Source organism: Lynx canadensis, chromosome F1 (genome assembly GCF_007474595.2).
Source record: "Lynx canadensis isolate LIC74 chromosome F1, mLynCan4.pri.v2, whole genome shotgun sequence".
Lineage (NCBI taxonomy): Eukaryota > Metazoa > Chordata > Mammalia > Carnivora > Felidae > Lynx > Lynx canadensis.
This window is the reverse complement of record NC_044319.2, coordinates 20337194-20364846: the sequence shown is the minus strand read 5'-3', so window position 1 is coordinate 20364846 and position 27653 is coordinate 20337194. Positions and strand designations below refer to the sequence as shown.

Here is a 27653-nt window from a genome sequence, read left to right as displayed (position 1 = left end):
AGACTTTTTTGATACTGTTGGTTTTCATATACAGTTGACTCTTGACCCTTGAGCAACACGGGTTTGAACTGCGCAGGTCCACTTACATGCAGTTCTTGGATCAATACAGTAAGTGTATTTTTTTCTTATGATTTTATTAACATTTCCCCCCAGCCTCCTTTATTGTAAGAAAACATCATATAACACATACAATATACAAAATATGTCAATAAACTCTTCATGTTATTGGTAAAGCTTTTGATCAACAGTAGGCTACTGGTAGCTAAGTTTTTGGGGAGCTGGATTTTCAACTGCACGGGAGTGGGAGGGAGCCAGGGTAGGTGCTCCTAACCTAGCTGTTCAAAGGTCATCTGTACAAACAGGGGCATATGTATACTCTGACTTGTGGTTTTCACTTGTCAGTAATTCCTTATTGATAAGTATTTTGAGTGTTTATAGATTTCTGCTATTATAAACACTACAGGAATATGCTTCTACAGGTATCTTTGTGCACTTGTTCAAGGATTTCCACAGGCCAGATTATCAGATAAGGAATCGCTGGTTATCATTAAGTTAAATATTGACTAGGACTGCCCACCACAAAAACAATACCAATTTAAATTTCTGCAAATAACAGTCTGTGTTTCCCTATACCATGCCCAATGCTGTATTATCAATCTTTAAACTTTTTGCCTAAAAGTAAAAAAGGGCATCTTTTTAATCTACATTTTTTTTTTTTCAACGTTTATTTATTTTTGGGACAGAGAGAGACAGAGCATGAACGGGGGAGGGGCAGAGAGAGAGGGAGACACAGAACCGGAAACAGGCTCCAGGCTCTGAGCCATCAGCCCAGAGCCTGACGCGGGGCTCGAACTCACAGACCGCGAGATCGTGACCTGGCTGAAGTCGGACGCTTAACCGACTGCGCCACCCAGGCGCCCCATTAATCTACATTTTTGATAGCTAATGAGGTCGATCATCCTTTCATGTTTATTAGCCACTTATATTTCATCTTCTGTTTATCTCTTCTTTCCCTTTTTCTTTCCTCCAGTTTTATTCTAAGTTGTAGAAGGTCTTAAGTTTTGTTACAGATTTCTTTTCAGGTGCAGTCTTGGTTTTTAAAAATGAACTAATTGAACAATATTTATTCTTTCTGCACCATACAGAGATAGGTTCACACATACCTGCAAAAACTTTTTCTTACAATGAATAAACTTCCATTAAAATATTTTTACAGTGAATGCTATTTTAAAACATCCAAAAATATAGACATATGAGTCCTCTTCTCTCTCCCCAGTTATTCTACCCTGCCAAGCTTATACTGTTCCTCATAGGAAAAAAGATGTATAGAGAGTAATAAAATATAGGTTTGTAGGCTTCCAGATTTCTTCCTTCAGCATTTATAGACATATGAACAGGCGTTATTTTCATTAGTGATTTTTTTCCCCCTCTAGCTTTTAATTTTGAAAGGCTGAAACTACAGAGAAGTTGAAAGAATGTCAGTGGTTACCCACATATCTACATTTTGTGCATTTGCTTGATCTCTTTGACCTACAGACATCATAATATTGAGTCCTAAATATTTCAGCATGTGTACTCTACCAATGTATTTCCATATAACCACAATGTAAGTATCTAAGAAATTTAACAGACACGTCGTTTTTAAAGTTCATATTTAAATTTCTTCAATTGTCCCAATTAAGATCTTTGTAGTTAAAAAAAAAAAAAATCACTTCCAGGATCCAACAAAAATACACAACTGCACTTATCTCTCAGACTCTTCAGTCTCTTTTAACCTGTAACAGTCCTCTTGTCCCCCCGCCCCCTCCATCTACCAAATTCTCCAACTACCAAGCCAGTTGTCTTGTAAAATGTCTCACAATCTGGATTTGATTGTTTCTTCATGATTAGATTCAGGTTACATTTTTGGCAAGAATACTACATAGGTGGTGCTGTGCTTATAGAACAGATTTTAATCCTTTATCTATTGCTTACATATAGCCAATATTTTCTTCCAATTCATATTTTAATTTTGTTTGAAAATGATTTTGCAAAGTTTTTCCTTCATTGCTTTTAGTCCTGTGCCACATCTCTTCTAAAATTGATACTCTAAAATAAACATGACCCTGTCTCTATATCTTCTATGTTGTTCTTATAATTCCTTTTTTAATCTTAATAGCTTTAATCAAGAGATTAGGAATATAGTCCTTTTCCTAGGCACTCAATTTGATTTCTTTACAGGCCACTATGCTAATTTTATTAGGCTTCTTTCTAGTTAAAGTTAGAGAAAAAAAAAACCCATTTAATTTTGAACAGCTACTTTATAATCATCAACTAAGTGAAACTGAGGCAAGCATCTCACAGTGGCTATGTGAAGAGTTAACTATATCTGAAGATAAAGGACTTCATTTAGCTACAGCAACCTTTTTTCCTCCCTTTGAGGACAGCAGTATTAATTAGAAGCAATTACTCTGCAAAATGTTCTGGTGGAACGAGTCTGTGTAACTCTGGTGGGTGAATGAGCATTAGTCACTTTGACCAGAAATACAAAAAATAGTCCTTTACTTCAATGTGAGGACTATATGTAAAGAACTGTAAGATAATAGTGGGCAAAAAAGCCAGAACTTCAGAATTCATGATTTCATTCAGGCATAGTTAAAAAATGAAGCAATGTACTGTTTAAGGAAACATACATCCTTAAACCCGAAGGCAGAGCAGGGCACTGATTAACACCAAATGCAGGACACTGACAGGTGTAGGTCTGGCTGACAGGAAAGAAGGTGATGATGCACTTACAACATTCATTTACACCAAAAAACGTACTCTTCTACACCTCTGGTTTAATTGCAAAAAACTGAAACCGTAAGAATAAAGAAGAGCTTCTCTGAATTATGCAATGTTACTGGGTAATTTATATGTAGTAAAAGGACTTGATTTTTTTTTTTTTTTAGTAGCTTACCTTTCCTCAGTATGGTAAACCACTTAATTTTCCCACAAAATACATGACTTAGAAATAAAATTCTTCTCAAGGGGATTTTACTAATGCAACATGGAAAATTTCTTCCTTACAAAGACTGTATCACTAGCATATAAAAACAAAACAGCATGCAGAAAAGATTTACAGCACGACTTTACATTTTGAGAAAAGAGCACTGAGAGGCTTCTAAGTAACATGCAGCACAAGAAAGTGGACTTCAGTGAGCATAGTAACCATTGTTCCTCTTTACTGTTGGGAAAAATCACTCCATTAGAAATCGAGGTGGAAAGAACATTGGATGATGGTCTCAATTTTTCACATTTTACGTGTTATGAACTGAGACTCCAAAGCAATAACTGTCAACTATTTTCTGAACAAGAAACCCAGGCGTGGGAAGGTTTTGATTCCAAGATAGATATTGGTAATGTGCACTTTTGATCTTTCAATGGAAAAATTGCATTCAAAAAAAGAAACTTCTAAATATGGAAGTTATTCCAAGACTTTCTTTGGAATGGTATCCCTAAGTAAAATCATTCTACCACACCACTCACACAAGAAATAGACGGAAGAACTGGATTAGAATGTGGAAAAAAACCAACTTGCCGCATTCCATTAGGACTACTTTCTTTACAACCATGGAGAGGAGGCACAACTCTGCTAACAGTTTAGAGGAGGAATACTTACATGTTTTCTTTCTGTAGCTTTTAGAGATTTGGCAGCATAGTAAAAAAGCTGTGTCCCACACAAAGCTGCCCAATACTTTGTCCATGATGCTACCTGGAAAGACAAACACATGAATATACTACCACCAGTTTCTCAGTTTCTTCACTTTCTTAGTGCTGATGACCAAGAGCTCCACTGCACTCCAGCCACCTTAGCCTAATCTTAGAGTCGAATCACTTCTGAAATCGTTATCTCCAACATTCCCGTCACTTCCACTGAACACACTCTACTGCTACTTTCTTATTTATTTACTTACTGAGAGAGAGAGAGAGAGAGAGAGAGAGAGAGAGAGAGAGAGAGAGAGAATGCAAGTGGGGAAGGGCAGAGAGGAACAGAGATCCGAAGCGGGCTCCAGGCTGACAGCCTGACAGCAGTGAGCCTGATGAGGGCCTGAACTCACGAACCGTCAGATCATGACCTGAGCCGAAGTCGGATGCTTATAACTGAGCCACCCAGGCTCATTATCTAGCCTTGCCACTGCCTCCCCATCCCGTATCCTCCTTTCCCCCTCTCCATATTTAGCCAGGACCACACGGTCCAGCACTATATCCGTTCCCTTCCAAACACTGGCATCTCACCATCCCTCTGTCCCGATATAGCCCTAGCCCTATTTAAATCTAACCATCTGATTACTTGGCACATTACAATAACCGAATATTGCTGGAGAAATCACATAATTGTGCCAATTGATAAAATTATAACCAGCAATCTCAAATAGAAATCAATAGCACTTCACTTTTACCCCATCAAGTCATTATATTCTTTCTCTGGAGACAACGATTTCATTCCTTCTCTTAAAAACTGTAGTATTCCACCCTCTCATGACAGCATCGCGTACTTCTCGGAGGAAAAGAGCTGAAGTCTAGTGAGGACTACCTCATCTTCCCAGGCCAATGCCATCTAACCACCTGTTTGTAGACCCACATACTTAGCCTTTCTTCTCGCTACAACAGAATAGTTAATGCTGCTTCTATCAAAGGAGAAACTCCACTGTCTTTTCACACCCTAGCTTCCTACTCTCACTTCCTCAAGAAACCTGCTTTTGTAATTTACTCCCTCTCCACTGTTTTTTGATTTCTCCCCCTCTACCATCATTATACAAATGAGGCTTAACAGCATTCTCATCTTTGAAAATCCCTCCAGTGCCCCACTCCCTGCCCCACCAGATAGCAGCCAATTTCTCTGCTCCTGTAACTTCTTGCAAGGTGGCTCTAATTCCTGACTCCACTTCCATCTTGCCCATTTTCTCTTCAACTTACTTTCAGTTAGGCTGCTGCGGTCAAGGTTACTGATCACTGACATTTTATCAAAGCTTCTGTTCTTTTTTTCTTCTTTTTAATATTTTTAAGTTTATTTATTTATTTTGAGAGAGACAGAGACAGCAAAAGTGGGGGAGGGGCAGCAAGAGAGGGACAGAGAATCTCAAGGAGGCTCTGTGCTGCCAGCACAGAGCCCAATGCACGGCTCAAACACACAAAGCCGTGAGATCGTGACCTGAGCCGAAACCAAGAGTCAGATGCTTAACTGACCGAACCACCAAGGCGCCCCAAAGCCTCTGTTCTTGTCACAACCTCTTAGCAACATCCGACACAGCTGGCCACTCCTTTCTTGAAATACTTTTAACTGCTATGCTTCTCTGATTAACAGTTCCTTCGTTCTCTCTGCTTTTCTTACAGCAGACCTTTACATGTTACAGAGTTCTATCTCTGCCCTGTTTTCTTCATAGATAATCTGTCTCATCCGGTCTCATACTTCAAATACCATCTGTATGCTAACAAGTCCCAAATCTCTATCTCTGGCCACCACCTCTCTGCTGAACTTTTGAACTGTATTCTTTACAGCCAAACTGACATCTCCACTTAAATGCATAAAGTGAACTCAGCCAAGACTGACCAGCCCCTCTTGGAAAAAACTTTCCCCATTTCAATAAACGTGCCCAACATTCATCGAGCTCAGCCCCAAACCCAGACACCACCTTCACTTCCACGTTCTCTCACACACCGCATCAAATACATCCATCAAGCAAACGCTAACTGTTCTGACTTCGCCTCCTCCACCTTCCGTGCCTCAGCCACATGGGTCTTCTTGCCTCCTGAGCTGGAGATCCTCACACGGCTAACCCGCCTTCTTCATTCCCATGACAGCGTGGAAGCCTCGCTGCGCCGATACCTCTCCTCACCCTCTCATCTGCCATCCCATCACCTTATTTCAAGGGCTTACTTTCTATTTGTCCTCATTGGAATGTCATCCCCACAAGGCAGGCACTTGGCCTCATCTTGTTTGCTGATCTATTTCCAGCATCTGGTGCACAATTGTGTAGTAATATCCTACCCGACATGCTACTCCTAGTTTGTGAGCTGGCCTAGTGTAGCTTCCTAACTATATGTGCCTGAGGTTTACTGTAACACAGGCAGCAAAATCAGATTGCTTAGATGCAAACCATTTTTATGTTTTAAGAAGCCTTTGTAGCTTCAAAAGTGTTATGTCTGGATATACGTTGAAGTTTTAATTCCAAACTAGATAAATTATACTATTATTTGAGAAAAAAAAATTCTCTTTCTTTAGTAGTCCAACTACTTGCTGCTGTTGGGGAAGAAGAAGCTTCTAGGTTACGTACAAAGGCTTTGTGCCACTGTTATCATTTTTTTAAAAAATATAACTATGGTTTGAAGGACATTTAATACCTGGGTTTCATTTCATGAAGGAAAACAAAACTGCATTACAGAAGATTTAAATAAACAAGTTAGGACTGACAAAACAAAATTAGTTGAATCCCATTTTTTAGGGTTGTTACTCTCTGTTCTTTTCCTAAACTTATTACTAAAATACTTCATAACAGCATATACTTTCAAGTTTCTCTGTGAAATGGTTTTGTGTAAGAACTACATTAGGGGACTGAGGAAACAGGAGCTCCTTGATGTAAACACCCTAAATGAATGATTTAACTGAAGTCTAAATTAAGAAACACAGTGAGGCAAATGTGTATTTCAAATTGTTTCAGTTGAACCATGTATTTGGTTTTACTTCAATTGTCTTCATATTTTTTAGGGCCCTATACATTTGCATATTTTTAGAGGTGTGTTAAAATATAAGATAAGATCTTACTGTGGGCTTTTTGCCTTCTTTTAACAAAGTTTTTCTTCTGAGAACACCTTGAATAGTAACAGCTCCTGGATATAAATGCACTGCCAAATCTTCTGATTCTGCAGAACTGTAACAATGGAATGAAGAAAAGAACATGTAAGAGCTTTTGGGTACAGTAGTTACAAAGCAGGTACTTAAATGAAATGTAACCGCTCTTAATGGTAAAACTTTGTTACTGTATTCAGAACAAGAAGACATTGACAATTATAAAGGTTTACTGATATGAAATTTATAAACTGTCACAAAAGTTTAATCAGGAAGTTATTAAAGTCAGATGGTTAAAAACACACTTTACGACATATTTGAACAAGCATAATTTAGAAAGAATAGAGCAATTCACTTTAGTGAAGATTAAATTATGGATTTAAGACTTTTTCTTCTTTTTTTATAATGTTTGTTTATTTATTTTGAGAGAGAGAGAGAGAGAGAGCGAGCGAGCGAGCAGAGGAGGGGCAGAGGGAGAGAGAATCCCAAGCAGGATCTGCACTGTCAGTGCAAAGCCCGATACAGGGCTTGAACTCATGAACTTTGAGATCATGACCTGAACAGAAACCAAGAGTCAGAGCCACACAGGCACCCCCAAGACTTTTTTCTTCTTACATGCTACATTGCATCACTGCTGTAAACTTTTTTCCCATTAGAAATTTTAAGTCTTGGTAGGAAAGATGAGGATTCTTTTTGTTAAAAGTATTTAAGCATACAAAACTCTAAATAAAAATAGCAGAAACTCAAAAAAAGGAGGAAAGGGAAAAGAAAACCCATGCTTAAATTAATTCTAAAGTAGATGAGAGAAGTAATACAGGCAATAACAACATATTTAAAAAACTGGCATACTATGATAAATTTTAATGACATTTAAACGCTGTCAATGTGTAAGTGTTTGGTTATAGCCTTATAGCCTAACAGCTCTCTAAGGAAGGAATAACTACAAAACTCAAGATTTCCTTTTCATATATCTTAAGAAAACCATCACAAAATAATCAAACATTCAAATATATTTCCCCAACGGACTTAAGGTCCTATATTTAAAACAAGAATAACTTAATCTGTCATTCTCTGGTGATCTGACATGATCTGCAGAATTCCTACAACACAGACAAAAACTGTGTAGTTTGCCAGTTTATCCCTTTATGATTATTTAGGTGTCTTCAAAGTGACTTAAAAACCTAGAGACCACTATAAATTTCATGTTAGAGCTGTTTATATTCAGGGAGGTATACACAGAGAGATTAGACACCAAATTGATATAAAGTTCACTTTTGAAGTTGGCTATTCTGTTGTAGTATGAGGTGGCTGATTACCCGTTACCATTAGCCTCCAGCCCCCAATCAATCTAACATTCTCATTTCTTTCCGCAGCTAATATGGTGCAGAAAGAGACCTGGTAAAACTACATAAACACTGAACAAACGGAAGTTGAAACGAACAAATATTTACTGAAATGGACTTGTCTAAATTCTGGACCTGCAGTTTATCTAAAAAATTCTTAACAAAGATAAAATGAATGGAGACTTATTAGCAAAGTAAATGCTATGACAGTAAGTAGCCTTTGAATAATAAGTGGATTTTTATATTGCTCATCCAATAACTAGCAGCATTAGAAAGACCTGTATGGTTACAAGGCTACCAACTTGGAATTATTTTGCAACTAGCTCAGTGGATCTGAAAGAGAAGTCCAAATTTCTCTCTAGATTAAATCTCGGAAAGCAAGTTTTCTTGGGTATTTTTTTAGCTGATAAACCAATTAGCTGAGAAAGAACAGAGATACTGTGAGATTACACCCATTAAGCCAGTCACCACCACCAGAGGGGAGTTCTGTGACCCCTGGATGCAGGGGGATTGTACCTGCTGGCCTTCATGTGGCTTCGATAGCCATTTCGTGCCACTCGTGTCACCGGGCCGAGAGAATGGTATAATCTGTTCCTGTTGGATTCCATTATAAATTGTATATATTACATATGCTTTTATTCACACAATCATTGATACCTAGAACAATATAATTTCTTCCTGTAATATAGCTTTCTAAATCCTTTCTAAATCTAAATGTGGTGGCTCCTTTCTTAAGCATGCAGCCTAGATTAAAAAAAAATGTTTTCTTCTATTGAGTCTAGATATACTTACAGGTGTTAGTAATACTATACATTTTACATACATTTGCTTTCATAAATCTGCTAAAATAATGAAAGTTATTTATAACCAATACTATCAAAACCTGGAAAATACTTCGAAAACCCTTTTGTTTCTATTCCAGTTCTTCGATTCCAGTTCAAAAATGGTATCTGGATTTATATAAATAATTCATTTTTATTATATGTCCCTATGAAGACACCTAAAAACGATGTGGGCTGTAAACTTAATGTGGCCTAAACATCTTATTTTCCTCTCTATCCTTTACATTAAATCCAAGAAAACTAATAAAGGAGAGGAGCTGGGTAATAAAGGCATTATTTTATTTCTACATCAACTGAAATAAATGATGAAGCCAACAAATGATAAAAATGGTTTGAATTCATATTTATCCAAAATGGCATGTAATACTTAACAAAGGAAATAAACACACACATAGAAACACCAACACGTCTTTGCCTGGGAAAAGCCAAAAGTAGCACTGTTGGGAAATGTTATTTAAAGCAAAAAGCATTACTTTAGCAACTTAGGCAGCAACATACTTGATGTCTCTGTAGTAAATAAGAACACAGAGTGATTTAACATTCAGAGTACTATTTTCAAATCCACTATCTACAAGCAGTATTTTAAACATCCTCGTTCTTTATTTACTTTTTGTTATTCCACGTCTGAATCTTGCTGAGAAGCATTAATTTGCTCTCAAAATGTTCCAAGAGCCACAGATTTAAACTTGGCGCAAAGACAGATTTTTTTTTAGCTGAAAATGTCTGCAAAGCAAAACATGTGTCACAAAAGAAATATACTGTTTTGAGATGTGAAGGTAACATCGTTACATACAGTCTTCAGAAGTAACCTGCTGGGACGAGGACGGACAGATTACTGAACACGACACCGTCCTGGTTACTCACTTATAACTCATTCAAACTGACAAACATTTTTTCCATTAATATTTTTTATCTAAAGATTACAGTATACTCTATAACCAACATATGATGCTCTTCCTAGAGGGAAGGAACTAAAATGACTTGTACCGACAGCATGCCAGAGGCAACTCTCATGTTTTTCTCGTTTCACGCAAACCTTAATAAAGAGACTGAATGTAAAAGCTGGAAGAGAAATAGTATGCAAAAACAAGGTAAGATCCCCCCACAGCAAAGAGTAAGAGTTGATAACACTGACAAGTAGAGTAGAAAGGCTTAAAAGTACTTTGAAATGTTGGGTTTACAAACAGCGTGTTAATCACATAATGGAGAGAAATCGTTACGAAGTTTCATCAAGAACAAGAATATAATTTTCCAGTTCCAATATAGTTTAATTTCAAATGTATAGTTAATAAAATTATTTTCTATTAAGAAGTGACTGATAGGGCGTTAGGTAACTATTTTCAACTCCATACTCTAAATTCAATCTCAACTACACTCTGCTGCCTAGAAAGTTAGGATGTCCAGTTTACGTACAAAAGGGGGCAATTATTTTGGCAAGAGTCAAGCATCTTATAAATCCGAAAATGGAAGAACTGAAATGGTCAAAGACAATATAAGAGTCCTAATGGATATTTAGTAAATAAATTATTTGCGCTGTTTGGCTACATCTTTAAGGAGATCTTATACTGGCAGATCAATACAGCATGGGATTTGCTGCAGGAAGAGCACAACTTCCACTACTTAAAGCCCTAAAGAAAGGAGAATGGAGCGTGACTTAGAGCATTTCAGCATAAATCTGTGTGCTGTATGTAAACTCTGAGTTGCTGACAATTTAAACTCAAACTCTAAGCTGCTTTACTTATAGTGTAATTTAAAATTTACTAAGTCCTTTTGCCCCTGACAAGGTAGCAGAGAATGAAGTAGACCATTCTATTAAATGCCTTAAAACTACTGAAATGAACCAGAATTTAAGGCAATAATTTTACTTCAAACACGTAAGTAGGTAAGGTGAGTATGATTGGTTATTACTGTTTTAAAGGTACTAAAATTCAAATCCACGTGTCAAGGCACCAAATAAACATATATTTATGAGCTAAGACTCAATTCCAGACTTAAATATCAACTTCTAATTTCTGCCACCAGTTGTAAGCTTATAAATAGTCCCTTCCAGATATGTAACAAATTTTATCTGTTAAAATGTTTATGATCTTTTAAGAAAGACCAACTCAGCTCAAAGCAGTTCAAATGGACAATTTTTCTTACCTCTCAAAAGCAGGCCATGAGGTCTCTTCACTTAGTTCAGAACCATCACTACTACCTAAAATCAAAAGTTATTCTAATTTTAAACATCAGAATTAGTTTAAGTTTTGTATTTTAAAAATAAACTTTCTAATTGTACTTATAAAATGATAATCATGTTATCTGTGGGTGAACATCCACAAATTAATTCTTCATTCTTGTGTTACTGCTGCGAGGCTTATTCTGCAATATACTGGAATATAGTTAACAAGACCACCAAAAATAACAAAGAGCATAAAACACTTTTGCAGGTCTACTTATAGCTCAAATGCATTATGTTTAAAAACAATTATAAACCATCAGAGAATGTACATAAGCATAAAACTTTTCAAAATTTCAAAATTTTGTCATAATTTAAGACGAATATAATTGTGAAATTCTTAAGAGGTTTGCGATATACTTCCTTCTCTTTGTATTCCTTTAAAAACCCATTATTACCTTAAGGATAAGAAGCTTAATGAAATTCCTCTCTTTCTTTCTCTCTTTCTCAAAAATAAATAAACATTAAAAAAAAGAAGTTTAATGAAATTCAACTTCTGCCTTTAGAGGCAAGGTAGAAGAGGATGGAATCCCTAAATTAGAAAGAAAGAAATAACAATGGTGCCGTAACAATGTAAAAACTTTCTCTTTGGCCAGAATAGCAGCTAACATACAAAGTTTTAAATTAGCTAAAGAAAAAAACTGAGAAGAATAAATCTGGAGAGTCAAAAACAGCTTACACTGATTTAAAAGTTATTTTAAAGATAATTCTGGCTCTCAATAAAATTGATGATTAATGTATCCCACATGTATCAAGTTAAACTGTCTATCAGACTTTCATACCAGTGTTCCATGACAGACTCAAACTTCAATGCTAAAAGGTATGCATTATATGTGATGGATTAATACCTCATCTATGTATTTAGAGTGGCCCTAGCTATATACTCTCCTCGGAAGAGCTTAGTTAATATGCACTGAAATAATTTTCTGGTTGTGTGGGTCAGATGAGAAAATGCAAGTGTTCTGTTAGTGGCGGTAGGGTATTCTAGATCATCTTTTGATTTGTAACATTATGTAGCAAAGACTGAAAATTGAATCATAATTAGTATGACTTATTTGTAGAAAATATGTTTTTCCAGTCCACAGTGGATATGCTTCTCTTGGCTAGGCAAGACCACTTCAGGTTATCTAAGATATCTGGACCACAGAGGCCACTGTCCCAAGCACTGGTGAATTTCTCTGCAGTACTTTCTCAAAACCTCTATGGTACAGATTGATATTATATGTTAAAGTTACAGCTAAGGAAAAAACCCTTTTGTAATTATAAATTGTGTGTGTATGTGTGTGTGTGTGTGTGTAACATCTACCATCTAGGGTTACAGATTTACTTTCTTTCCAGAATATACAGTTTTAAAATAAAAACCTTGCAAGGTACTATGTCTAACATTCTTAATTTACAAACAAGGATGTAACAATCTTTATTGCTTATCCTCTTAACAGCCTTAGAATTAATAAAAAATAAACACAAAGGCAAAAATTAAAAGTCTCTTCCTGTTCTAAAAGAAAGGCCTATAAACTGAGACACTAACTGTAAGTGAATAAAATAACCAGATAAATAATTGTCCTGTGGTAACAAAAAGAACAGCTATAGAAAGTAAAAGCCACAAATAAACTAAAGAATTTTCATTATAAAACTTATGAGGGGGAAAAGTGAAATAATATGTATACTTGAGAGCTGTAATTTAAAAAATTATTATTTTTTCATTTAAGTGGAATGCCAGATTCCATAGTGTAACAAATTTTTAACGGGAAAAAAGTTCTTCCTTTCTCTTTTGTCAAATTATTCTCTGTATTATTTTTCAGATTGAGGTTGATACCTGCATATAGACGACTTACAGTATCAACAAAGAGGTACTTCAGGTGGCTAATCGGTCTTGTATTTTGTGAATTTTGTCACTATTTAATCATTTGCATTTGTCAAAGGGGGAACTTTGGAATTAAAAAACTGAATGGTGCCAGGAAGCTCTAAATCAATTTTGTTTACAAGGTTTGGAACTCTCAAAGGTTAAGGAAGTCAATATGTTTAAGAAAATGAACTCCTTCTTGGATTTCCTTCTATTGACTGTTCATCAATACTAAGATGATCCTATTAACAATTGGCATAGCCCTTGACCAACCTGGTACTTAATCAGAGAGGAAGACATTTTTCTCCTTTAAAAAAATAAATCAGTATTTATGAAGATTTTTCTAATTATCAAAAGAAATAACGCTCATCTAAAAGATTCAGAAAATAAATAAGTTTAGGAAGTAAAAACAAATTCCTCATCTCCCTTTCCAGTATGGTCCTGATTTTCCAGTCCCCTTCACGGTAACTACCTGTATTTCTTCACCTCTCATTTTCCAGGCTACTCCAATCAGGACTCCACCCACATTATTCTATGAAGCAACTCTTATCAAGGTCACCAATGACTTCTATCTTGCCAAATGCACTCATCAATTCCCATTCTTATGTTTTCTTTTTCTTGCATTTGATAGTGATACTTCCTTCCTCCTGAAGATACTTGTCTATTGGGCTTTTCTGATCCCACACCCTGATTTTTATTCCTACTTCACTGGTCCCTCCTTCATATTTCCTCTGATGGCCCATCTTTAAAAAAAAAAAATAATCAGACCTCTAAACATTAGTATGTCTTATTTATTTACACTCTCTCCCTTGGTGAACTCAACCAGTCCCGTGGCCTGCAATACTATAAATATGCTAACTCCTATACTTGTATCTACAGACCTAATCTTACCCACTGAGCTCAAGTCATATATTCAGTTACCTACCTGACAACTCCATGTGGACCAAACATGTCTAAAACAGAATTCCCAATTCCCCAAACCCAGTCTTCCTTCACAAATACTTCACCACCTACAAATGACCGTTCTTCTGGTCTTCTCTACTATGGCAACAGTGCCACTATCTAACTAGCTGCTTAATCCAAAAGACAGGGAGTACACCAACACTGCCTCTCTTTCCTCATTCCTACAAACTGCATGAAGTAACCAATTCAACCAGTCTACCTTCTTTTCCCACCATTTCTCAAATGCTTCCCCTTTTGGAGTCTTAAAAACACCATGAATTATTAACTTCGGAAGCTACTAGTAATATGATCCTATATCTAATTGTTAACTTTGCTTTTATCAATTTTTCTCTAAGTATAATAGGATTAATGACTCTTTTTTTCCAGCTGAGTTTGATTAAAAGTCTCATTGTACATAATTTGGAATCCTCCCAGAGAAGTATTTCTCACCTATTGATATTCCACTAGAAAGAGTAGAACTTTCAGCGTGGCCTCGAGACGGTGCATGGGGCTCCATGACGCTATCATCTAATAGATGTCTTGGCCCTGCGTTTGGGAACGTTGCACTCTTAAACTCTGCTGTGTTCATTTTATGAATGAAACTGGAAACAAAGAAATATTTTTCATATCTTTTATTACTGTTGGTAGTTCAAAATATAAAAGATACTCTTATATAAAGAGTCAGGACACAGAAGACTTACCTGCTATCCTGACCTGACTTCTGAACTCTCATACTAATGAACACACAGATTTCACCATGAAAGCCTCAAACCAGCAGTTTAGGGAAAATATTTTAGGAAACCAGGCCAGGCCTTTATCTATCTATATAACAGACAATACCTTAATTTCACCTTAAGTCTCAGGTTCATTAAAAAATTGTTTATTTACATTTGCTTTTGGAAAATAACTATTAAATTTTCACAAAAATCATGGCAAAGGTGAACTATGGGCCCCATTTTGAGAAAAGTCTTGCAAAGTTAATGATGTTAAACAAAAAACCAGTTTCCTTTTATATTTAGCAATAAAAGGAGTAATTTTTATAAACCTTAATTTATGGCGACTCATTTTGATTAAGACAAACAATGACTGTCGTGATACAAAGATGATAATTTAAAAGGAAAATGGTATATTGCTTTCCTGATATTATTTACGATGATGCTCTGTAATATAGTTCATTTATCTCCCCCAAATGTAAAGGCACTGTTGGGAGAAGCTTATTTCCAAATTAAGGAAGAACTAAATGCTTTTAAGCAAACAAGATATTTTACTGAATCAGAAAAAAACTATTGTTATACAAATAAAACTACACAGGACACTATTTTAACTGATAAAATATCCAGAAAATAAATCCAACTAGAAACAATTCAAAAATCTGAAAAGATAAAGTTAAAGATGCTGACTTATAACCCAAGCTATGGCACTTCCTATGTCCGTGGGGAATCAGGTTCCGAGGGGATGGTGGCGTCTGCGGTAGCAAGGCTCCTTCAGCTGCCACGCTTTTTCTTCCACTTTGTGGAGATGCTCCTACTTCGGGACCTAAGAATTAAATGTGTGTGTGTGTGTGTGTGTGTGTGTGACAGAGAGAGAGAGAGAGGGAGAGAGAGAGAGAGAGAGAGAGAAATTTTCAAATGGTTTCAAAAGAGTGTTTTCTTTTTAATCCCTTGATAGAAATTTAAAATGTGGTTTAAATAAAATAATATTGCTAATTCTATTTAAATGACTGAACATTAAAATATATACTTTCTGCTTAAAACACAAAATCCAAAATATATCAAATCTGTTACTTCCTATCTATTTTACTGCATTAAGCAGGCAGTAGAAGCATTTTTCCCCACTTACAGAGGAAGAAGAATTAGAAGAGACAGGCTCAGGATATCACGTTGCACATAAAGCCTGAACTAATCAATCACTCAGCTCTCTGAGTCCTGTAGCTCAGTGCTCATTTCAGTTTACACACTGCTTCTTTCTCTTAGTTTCAGTTTTCTCTTAGAGAAAGAGAGTGTAGGGCAGGGCAGGTCAAGCATTCAAGTTGGAATTTTAATCTATATTAACATCGCCAGGCTTATGGGAATTTAAAAAAATAGAACTTGAAAAGTACACAGATTTGTGAAATATCACTTTAACAATAAAAACAAAAGCAAATTTAAGAGATTAAACTGCCATGTTTTCCTCTGCTTGTAAGCCTCTCCTAGATATTGTCATGGCTTGTCTCCTTGCTTCCTCCACATCTTATTAGATCAGCCTCCAAATACTTCGAGGGGATGCGGTATTACGAAGCTTAGGGCCAAAGTCTGCCTTTGAAATTACAAAAAGGTGCTTATTAATAATTTCTTAAATAATAGCCAATTATCTCCAATTTTTCATTTTTAATTATCTGTGGTATACATATATTATCCCCATTACAATGCAACAAGTAAATTAAGGAACTGTGACTATTTTTTTTAGTATTTTCAGTATGTAGCCCAGTATTAAAGTGAAATTTCTAAAAAGTCAAGTCACTAAAACTCACCTCTATAATTATTCAAATTAGTAAAATTTTCCACTCAGACCCCAGAAATGCCTAATGTAATCAACCTTCATTGCCTAGGACAGTGTATTCTTAATAATAAAAAGAAGAGATATTCATAAATACTTATCTTTTTTTTTATTTGTTATCTATTTTTCTTGATTAGTTGGCTTGTTTGTACATTACTACAAATTCCAAGTAACAACTTTAAAAAAAAATTTTTTTTAATGTTTATTTATTTTTGAGAGAGAGAGAGAGAGGGAGACAGAGCACTAGCAGGGGAGGGGCAGAGAGAGGGAGACACAGAATCCGAAGCAGGCTCCAGGCTCTGAGGTCTCAGCACAGAGCCTGATGCAGGGCTCGAGCCCACAAACCATGAGATCATGACCTGAGCCAAAGTCGGACACGCAACCAACTGAGCCACCCAGGCACCCCTCAAGTAACAACTTTTTAAATAAAAAACAAAAAAAACCCAAACAAAAAAGTGATATATTTTAATATCAAAAATCAACTTTTGTGTCTATTATAAAATGTGCTAAGTATATTTACTTTGAAGCACATTCTTTCTTATTAGGTTATCTGATTTCTTATTCAGTCATCAGAGAAAACTATGCACCAACCTACTAAATCTTCTCTGGAAGCAGCAGAACGTGGTGTGCTGGTCCCTGGTTCTATCTTTAATGAAAGCCTGCATTTTAAAAAGAAACAAAACACATAAAATATTAACATTTGACAAAATAATGTTAAGATTATGTATTTGCTCACAAAAAATTAAGCATTTTTATAAAATAATCTCAACTATATATTTTTCTTCAAGAGCAATCTTCAGTAGTAAATTTCTTATCATCTTCATACAAAAGCTGATCTTACAGTTATTCTAGGAAATATTAGGGAGGGGAAAAACATTAACAAGTTATAATTAAAAACAGAAAAATCTTTCCAAAGTACCCCAATATTGCCAAATGGTTCAATGTATTTAAAGATTTTTTTTGTGTGTGTGTTTTTTTTTTTTCCAATGTTTATTTATTTTTGGGACAGAGAGAGACAGACCATGAACGGGGGAGGGGCAGAGAGAGAGGGAGACACAGAATCGGAAACAGGCTCCAGGCTCTGAGCCATCAGCCCAGAGCCCGACGCGGGGCTCGAACTCACGGACCGCGAGATCGTGACCTGGCTGAAGTCGGACGCTTAACCGACTGCGCCACCCAGGCGCCCCTAAAGATTTTTGATGAATGACTACAAAGTGATAGAACTTGAGGTTATATTGATACCTGACACTTCAATTCAGGAATTTTCATGTATGTTACTAAATGTATCATGCAAATACTTCTAGAATCTTTGCTGGATGGGTTAATGGCTTCTCTAGAACTGAAAATTTGCAAAACACCCCCCAAAACCAATTCAAATTCTTAAAAAATCTTCAATAATAAAAAGGTTGTCTGCAAAATTCCTAGTATATCCCTGTCCTAACTCAAAGTTTATTACCTGGTACTTAAGTTTCATTTAGGTTAATATATCCAGTTTTGAGTTCCACAGCAATAAGAGATTAGGACTCCTATCCATGGAAACTTTCAGGAAATAGAATAATAAAGCAGTTGTAGAAAACACTTTGGTATAGTCCACAAAGTCTATTATTACTAAATATTTGTCTAAATATTAATATTTTTAAAAAGCATTCTACCCACTGGAGTTGTTTTTTTTAATGAAATTGTAGAATACAAGTGATATTCATCATGATAAATCTATTATAGGTTCTTAGCTGATTTACTTGATTACCTAACAAGGGAATTATATATGATTATATTCTAATTGTTTGACAGCATAGAATACAGCACTGAATAGATGTACAGTTAATCAGAACTCTCTGCTTTTTCTTTTTTTTTTTTTTTAATTTTTTTTTTCAACGTTTTTTATTTATTTTTGGGACAGAGAGAGACAGAGCATGAACGGGGGAGGGGCAGAGAGAGAGGGAGACACAGAATCGGAAACAGGCTCCAGGCTCTGAGCCATCAGCCCAGAGCCCGACACGGGGCTCGAACTCACGGACCGCGAGATCGTGACCTGGCTGAAGTCGGACGCTTAACCGACTGCGCCACCCAGGCGCCCCATCTGCTCTTTTTCTTTTTACACAGCAGTTTAATTATTTGGGCTACAGAGTGTACTGAATTCATTCATTTTTTTTTTTTTAACATTTATTTATTTTTGAGACAGAGAGAGACAGAGCATGAACGGGGAAGGGTCAGGGAGAGAGGGAGACACAGAATCTCAAACAGGCTCCAGGCTCTGAGCTGTCAGCACAGAGCCTGACGCGGGGCTCAAACTCACGGACCGCGAGATCACGACCTGAGCTGAAGTTGGACGCCTAACCAACTGAGCCACCCAGGCGCCCCGTGAATTCATTCATTTGATAAAGTTATTAAACACCTGTTTTGTGTCGGGCACTGTGCTCTTTGCGCTGAATGTGAGAGAGACTAAGGGCAGACATGGTGTCCCTGCCCTTCTGAAGCTTACAGTTTAGTAGGTGGGGGACACAGAAGTAAACAAAATAACTACAATTTCTTAATAAAGAACTGCAAAAGAGAGGAACAGAAAGGAAGCCATGGGTGAATCACATTGCTCTCAGCACTATAAAAAGCATCTTAAAGCACGCAGTGAGGTTAGAGTGTCAGTTGCCTGTGTCATCATCAAAACACCATCCAGTAATAGTGCTGCTAGTTCGCTGAGAATAGATATGTTCAGTATTAAAATGAAGTAACTTTGAAAGATTTTCATGCTGATTAAAAAACATGCATGTGGCAGCTCTTTCTGCCCAAGGGGCCTGTCCCTGTGCTTCGATAAAATCACTTTTTACACACCAAAACAAAAACAACCCCAACAAACAAACAAACAAACAAAACATGCACGTAATTTGTATTATCTATACTGGTTGCCTATATAGATGAAGATGCCAAAAACAGAGGTTTTTGGATAAACAAGGTGTCATTTTTATTTAAATCTCTTTCAACATAAAAACCATTTTTTTCTAATTATTTTAATAGCTCTTATCTTAAAATGCTGTTTTTCAGTACACTGAATTAGTAGGTTCATGCATCAGAACTGCATCTTTAAAAATTATCTTCTTCAGTCTCCCATATGAGGCCAACAACACAACACCAAGGGACTTGTTCCCCCAAGCAAAAACAGTTTCCCTCTCTATTCCTTTGGTCAGTCCATCCCCTGGAACACCTTTCTTCACTCTTTATGTGGAGACATCTCCCACTCACCTGTTAAGATTAAGCCTCAGGTGACAACCGTCTCCTGAAGCTGTTCACGTTTCCTTTTTCCTCATTTTTCCCACTCAAAAGCTGAGTTAGGTCTCCCCCCATGTCTGCATTCCCACAGCACCCTGGGCATATCTCTATTACGGTGATGTTTGGCGTGGTTTGTAGTCATCTGTTTTGTGGATGTGTTTTGTATTAGACTGCATTTCTTAAGGGCAAGAATAAGATTTTGTTTTTATAATCCTAGCAACTAGCATAATAACTCACCTGTGGCAAAAGCTTAGTAAATATTTATTAAAATGAATATAATCAGAAGGCTCTTCTGGTTCTAGCTACTCATGAAAACAAAAATCAGTACAATAGCATCAGCTTTCCTACAAAAATGAAGGTATCTTATGTCAGTTTACAGAGATTTAACACTACTTAGTGGCTTATTGGGCTATTTTATCCTTTTAGCAAAGTAAAAATCAGCTTACATAAACATTTTATTATTTTATTTTCACAGCAGTCAATAACAATTCACCATCCTCTATAACTGCAACAATTTCTTAGACTTCACCCCTACTGAATCGTTTAACTTCTTTTATTTTTTATTTGTATTTTTTAAAAGTTTTTATTTATTTATTTTGAGAGACAGAGAAAGAGAAAACATGAGAGGGTGAGGGGCAGAGAGAGGGAGAGACAGAATCCCAAGCAGGCTCCCCGCTGCCAGCGCAGAGCCTGACGGGGGCTCAAACTCACGAACTGTGACATCATGACCTGCGCCGAGATCAAGAGTCGGACGCTTAACCAACTGAGCCACCCAGGTGCCCAAAATAGTTTAACTTCTTTTAAATCTAGTAAGTCTGAGCCAGGTATAGAAATTTTTAATAACTACTTAATCATATTTTGAGTTTTAAGATAATCTTCCATACCTCACTGGACAAAACATGAGTGTTTTATGCTATGTCAGTGACTAGAGCTGACACAGAAGAAATAGTGGTCAATACAATATACAGACCATCGGACTGAAGAAGCTCACAACTTAGGGCGGGACAACAGATTTATGAAAAAACTCCAGCCTTGAAAAGCGGGTTCAGTGACCTCACATATTTTCAAATGAATTACTATGTACAATCTGTTATAAAATAAAAATTGATACAGAAATATAAAGTGGTAATATTACCAAATGGGGAAACAGATAGCAATAACGGTTTTTAAACATTAGTATAGATATATTTAAATATATAATACCTAGAGCTTAATACATTTAGTCTTTAAATTTTTTTTTTTTTTTTTCAACGTTTATTTATTTTTGGGACAGAGAGAGACAGAGCATGAACGGGGGAGGGGCAGAGAGAGAGGGAGACACAGAATCGGAAACAGGCTCCAGGCTCCGAGCCATCAGCCCAGAGCCTGACGCGGGGCTCGAACTCACGGACCGCGAGATCGTGACCTGGCTGAAGTCGGACGCTCAACCGACTGCGCCACCCAGGCGCCCCAATACATTTAGTCTTTAAAGAAAAGTTATTTCTATTCATTTTCCAGAATTTTTAGCCTTTTATTGGTACTAAGTCTGCTCTTCAAGAACTGTTGAAACTTATGCAACAAGAAAGTTGATGACCACTGTAAGAAAATTTTTATATAAAGCATTAATATTGAAAAATAGCCTAGTCTCTCACCTTGGTAAGTTATAAAGTAAGTATGTGTAAAAAATATTTGTGAAAGACAAAAGGTAATTTGAAAGCTTGGGAATAATTGGCATAATAAGGCTAAGCAAAAAATTTTTTTATTTGAAATTAACAAAGAAAGTCATAAGAAATATCAGAAGCCCCAAGGGAAATAAATAAGCTCTTTATCCTCCCATCTTTTGAAAAAAAAGAAACAAAAAACACTGGCAGTTATGATTACATGCAGCATACCACTGAAAATAAAAAGGGTTAATAATTCAAAGATCCTTCCCACCTTGGGCAGTACTGTGGATGTTAAGGAGAAGGAAACGGACGACGGTATTTAAAAGTGCTTTTTTAAGATCTTTAGTGAAGGACTTGCTACAATAGAGAAAAGGGTAAGTGTGGTGTTGGACACATATCTCTAACCCAGAAGTAAAAAAGTTCAATTATTCTCTCCATCCATAAAAATAACTAAAAACAAATTCAAAGATATGTCAAAAATTACCATTAAAAAAAGAAGTAATTTTCCTATTTGTAGACTGTTTCATTAGTTTTTCAATCTATTAAGAGATTAACTTTCCACAGGCACCTGGGTGGCTCAGTCAATTAAGTGTCCGACTCTTGGTTTCAGCTCAGGTCATGATCTTCTGGTTCCCGAGTTTGAGCCCCGCATCAGGCTCTGTCAATGCGGAGCCTGCGTGGGATTTCCTCTCTCCCTCTTTCCCTCTCTCTCTGCTCCTCCCCTGCTTGCATGCATGCACACGCACTCTCTCTCTAAATAAATAAACTTAAAAAAAATAAATAAAGATATATTTCCATAAAGATTCAACGTTTCAATATAGAAAGGAAGAAATCCAAACCACAACTATCAAATATCAAACATCAGCTCTCAACAACTTGAGAAAGGTGAAATACTTTAAAACAAAAGAAGAGACGAGGTATTTGTATACTGGCTCAATCATATCAAGTGATTAAAAAAAAAAACATAAGTACCTTTGCTACTGTAAAGACACAACTGGAATAGGCATTTGTATGATACGATATAAAAGTCAGATGTTTAAATACATGGGGACGAAAGGGTAGAAGACAGGAAAAAGTTAAACAGACTACTTTTGAAGATCCAACCTACTTGTAATTATCATCTTCCACAAACTTCTGTAGTTCTTCTATATACTGAACGGAGTTCAGATATTTTTGGACATGAGGCAACATGGGGATATCTAGGCAAAATGTGATAAAAGATTATCTTATAAAGTATATCTTAACCAGATTTTTAAAAGTTAACCTGAGAAAAAGATACTTCAACAAAAATTAAGGCCATGTGGTACCAAAATTTAAATGAACTCTAGAAGGACATTACTGAGGTAGATTTTATTTAATTTTATTTAATGTAAAACTAAAGGCATGCTGTTTATGTAGATTTTTAAAAAAAAAAGCAAACATACTCTGGTTTCTCCCCAAACAATTCCATTGACAAAATCCCATGTATTGGATAAATTTCCTTCCTCATATACACTTTCAGGAAGTTTTTGAGGTTTTCTTAAAAGTATACATGCATATAAGTTAGCTTTAAGACAAATCTATTTTAAATAAATCAGATAATTTAAACAGTATGCTCACTGTTTTTTAATATTATAAAAACACATACCACTAGGGTATCTTTATTCCCTATCAAACTGAAAGCATCCAAACATTACAAAACATTAAAAAAAAATCTACACCCTTTTGCTCATCACCTGAGTTTGTGTAAGCTCTTTCTACATATGTGTTTCCATAAACTACATCTTGAACAAAAATTGGTTATCTACCCATTATCGAACTCCAGAAAGCTAGTCAATTGTTACTAGGATCAGAGGTCTTAGCTCCTTCCCTAACTGAAAAATATAAGAAATATTTACATAATAGTTGAGGAATATCAAATGACATGAAGATAATAAAAAATAATTTTATAAATAATGTTAGCGCAGTTTCTACAAAGTAGCAGAAGAGCGAAAGATAAAACTTAAAAATTTAAATATGAAATATTTCAATTCCTTAAAAGCAAAATCTCAAACAGGATGCTAAATATTAAAGAGTGAAATGAAACAATCACTATTCTCCTTTATATTAGGATAATGTTCCCTGCTGTGTGAAAAGTGGCTAATGAAGGCAAATGGTTGGTTCAGGTAAATGAACCAACAGAATCACAGCATAATGGTGCAGTAGTATTCCCCAAAAACGTACCATATTCACAGGACTGCTGTAAATCAGAAATTATTCGAAGGATGTTATTCATCAAATTTGATCTTTGCTCATTTTCTAAAATGCTGCCAGTTGATGGGTATGCTGAATCAATGTATGTTAAATCTGACAAATAGATACCTGAAACAAAATGAGAGAAATGAGTGTTTTCTTAATTGTAGCCTGGAAGAGTAGGACACAATGAAAAAGGGGGGAAAAAAGCTACTTTACAACTGTATTTCAATATACATGCCGTATTTAGGATTTGTTGTTATTTAATATACCACAGCCTTGTTAAAACATGACGACTGAGGCCTAGATTTCCATGGATTTGGGGTCAGATACGTAAATAATATGTGTTTTTTGTAAATATCCCTTATGATACCATTTCATAGTTTGAGGCTGGAGTCAGAAACTGGCGCTTTTGGAACCTCGTGAAAAGGAGATGAGCTCTTGAACTGTCTCTGCCTCTGACTAGTTGTACATATGGAGACACTTATTTTAACTTCTGTACGTCGGTTTTTATGTCTATACAACTAGCGCCTATGTTCTAAGGATCGGGTGAAGCAGCTAAGTTAGCCTAGACAGTACATGGCATGGGGTAGTTACTTAGTATTAGTTCTATATTCCCTTGCCTCAAGTTGATAACTATCACCTGAATATTAAATACTTTGAAAACTGCCTCATCCTGGTAAAAATGTCTTGTTTTGAAGATTAGCAGTTGAATTTCTGAAACAGTGCACAGGACTACAAATTGAAGCTAACTCTTCCCCCAACCCCGACCCAACAAAATACAAAATTCTCTGTACCAACAAAAATAACATAACCTCCAAAATAATTTGGTTCTACCAGTTCTGGATATGCAAGGTCACTTATTTAAAAATATTTCCTGAGAGTTTATTATACAAATGTAAAGTGTGTAAGACAACTATACTCAAAGAGAAAAATACCACATTCATGAACTCTCAGAAAAAACACAACCGATGCATCACACGCTGCCTTCCAAACAAGCCCTGTGTTTTTTTCTCACGCCATTTCATTCACCTTGACTGTTTCTGAGACTCATCTCTGTTATATCCAGGTCAGCGTCAACTGTTCTTTGGTTTTCTCACAGATTCTAAGAAAGGAATTTAGGAACTGTCTAGTCTCGCCCCTCATTTTACAGATGAAGAATCTGAGGGCCACAGATATGTGTCTAATGCCATGTGAACTTTTAGTAATAGAGCTGGAGCTCAGAGTATATATACCTGTACACAAATTTCTCTCCTACATGCTGTTATAAATTCATACGGTATCTATAATACCATTCACTTGGTAATTTTTATGACTTTTCAATCTGAACTCTCATGTTTATATCTTATCTGTTCACGACTATAAACTCACTTAAGGCAGTTGCTCTATCTTGCACTCTAGGAAAATGAAAATCTTGTGCAGTGTTTTGACACTAGGTGCTTAAAAACAACTAACCTAAAAGGTTGGTGTGGCAATCCTTTTATTCATCCTATTATCATTCCTTTCCATTCAGGAAATCTTAACGGTATTCTTTAAGCTATCTATCATAAATACTTCCTTTTCTTTAGACTCTCAATTTTTTTTTAATGACTTCAAATGAATCTTTAGTTTAGCTTCTTTCCTTTTCCTTCAATCTCAGAGGAATATGAATCTGTTTCTCCTTCCCAGATCTAAACTGTGACTTTGAATATAATTGCTACTGCTTCTTTTAAAATATTTGCTGTTTTCTCCACTATCACTCACCCCCCGTCAGCTCCTTTGCTAGAGCCCATGCATACACTTCCACCTCCTCTTCAAGAAAACAAAATCGAGGCAACCCTTCATTCAAATCTGATTCCCTCCTCCGGATAGCACCCTGACCCTCTCCCTTTAACAAAACCTTTTAAGACAAACACAGACTAGTCCACTTAACTTATTTTATCCTTCATCTCTTTTTAATGAAATCTTTGACACATAGATAAGTTTACACATGACAGACTTTGAAAAGGCAAAAAAGATTACTAGGTGTCTTGCCTCCGGTGTATTCTTCTGTTTTTTCTTTGTTTTGTTTTTTTTTTTTAAGCTATATTATAACTCTGTAAGTTGTTGAAAACTGGTAATAATACACATTCTTGTCCATAAAAATGCCCGTTGTTTACGTCTAGTAAAATGTAACAGATTCATGTTCTATGGATGTTGAGCAGTTTTGTAACTATCTGTAAATTCATTTTAGCGTTCTTTAGTGCCTACATGGAATGTGTAGTACTTTGAATTCTCCCTTGAAATGGTTGCAAAATTTTCCTGATTCCCTTATAAATTTAATGATTTAAATAAAACCTTGACATATATTCATTTTGTATCTGTATGAGAATCATGACTTTACCTTTTAAAGAAGTATATTCTAACACATGTAATGTGTTAATAAATAACTTGTGAATGACCAGTCAAGTTACAAACTACAGCATCACCAGTACTGTTCCTTCCCTGCGTCATCTCCTTGCCTCCCGTCCAGAGGGAACTACTATTCCAAAACTTAAGATTATTCCTTTTCCCCAAGACAATGTCTGTAGCTCTGCACGATATATTATCTACTTTTGCTTATCTCTGAGCTTTAAAAAAATCCTATTTTATGCACATGTGATTAAGTCAAATGGTAACATTGGTAAAGTTCGAACAGGTACACCACAAGTAATTTATAGGTGTCTGTTAAAATTTTAAAAAGATAGCCTTCTGTGATGGCTGTATCTCACCATTTTGTTTCCAAGAGTTATTCAGGTTGTTAAATGTAGCTGTAATTCCTTAAATTGAAGAATTTGTAACTATATAACTATATCATAATTTACTTATTCATTTTATTTGATAGACTTTCCAGTTACTTCTCCCCGCTGGTACACAAAGAATTTCTCTAGGATACATACATCTATCATATGCTATAAATATGACATATATATGGTATATTCGTGTTCAACTTTACAAGACGATGCCACATTGTTTTTTAAAGCTGTATCAATTCATACTCCATTGACAGTATGTTTCTACTGATCCATACTTGTGCTAACACTTGGTATTACCAGTCTTAATTTCTGCCAATCTTGTGGGTGCTAAATAATATCTCATTGTGTTTTGATTTTCAGTTCTTTGATTAGTTATGAGGTTATGCATTTACATTTCTATGAAATGATTTTTGTTCATTTTTTCCCTCTGGGTTGTCTTTTTCTTATTGATTTCTAAGTTCTTAATATACTGTGGAAACTAATCCATTTGGCAGTTAAATTTTATCTGCTTTTCAACCCGTTATATAATCTGAAATCGAGATCTCGCTGTTGAAACTTATTCAGGGGCGCCTGGGTGGCTCAGTCGGTTAAGTGTCCGACTTCAGCTCAGGTCATGATCTCACAGTCCGTAAGTTTGAGCCCTGCATCAGGCGTGGTGCTGACAGCTCAGAGCCTGGAGCCTGCTTCGGATTCTGTGACTCCTTCTCTCTGCCCCTCCACCTCTCACGCTCTCTCTCTCAAAAATAAATAAACATTAAAAAAAAATTAAAAAAAAAAAGAAACTTATTCAGAAAAGGTTTAAGAGACCTGCTCACTATGAAATCCTTACATGTCTCTCTTGGTCTCCTCCTGCTGCTTATTAGTGTCGCAGCGGGACTTTTATCATTCCCTTTGTTCCTTGGTCTTTACTGGCTTTATTGGCTTGAGCCTTCCTACCTTCCCACACTCCGTCCATTCTCCTTTTTCCTCAAGGTTCTCTAGAAGCTGGTGTTCCCTAGGGTTCTGTCATTAATCTTCTCACTCTGCATGTACTTTTCTGGATTATTTTACTTCTGTAGCCTCAGCCATCACCTTTTGCTGATTACTTTCCAAGTCTCTCTTTAGAACTGAACTCCTAACTTTCATTTTCAATTTAAACATGCCGAATTAATTATTATTTGTCTGGCCACACCTGACAATCCCATTTCCTACTTTGGTTAGTGATATTACTTAATGTTAAAGTTAGAAAGTTCAAAACGACTCAAGTAAAAAGCC

General features: G+C 36.0%; 1 protein-coding gene across 5 annotated transcripts in view; it reads right to left on the bottom strand.

Annotated features, from left to right (window-relative positions):
- Positions 1-27653, bottom strand: part of RALGPS2 (Ral GEF with PH domain and SH3 binding motif 2) — a 201270-nt gene that overhangs the window by 48785 nt on the left and 124832 nt on the right. For 3 of the 5 annotated variants that reach the window (XM_032591829.1, XM_030303429.1, XM_030303428.1), the window contains exons 9-17: positions 23638-23775; positions 22544-22634; positions 17123-17190; positions 15397-15532; positions 14447-14598; positions 11136-11190; positions 8668-8745; positions 6785-6890; positions 3641-3733 (exon numbers count right to left, since the gene is read on the bottom strand). In XM_032591829.1, the coding sequence (XP_032447720.1) occupies positions 3641-3733; positions 6785-6890; positions 8668-8745; positions 11136-11190; positions 14447-14598; positions 15397-15532; positions 17123-17190; positions 22544-22634; positions 23638-23775 (917 nt within the window). The remainder of the gene's footprint in view (positions 1-3640; positions 3734-6784; positions 6891-8667; positions 8746-11135; positions 11191-14446; positions 14599-15396; positions 15533-17122; positions 17191-22543; positions 22635-23637; positions 23776-27653) is intronic. The other 2 variants (XM_032591830.1, XM_030303430.1) reach the window with 1 other exon arrangement.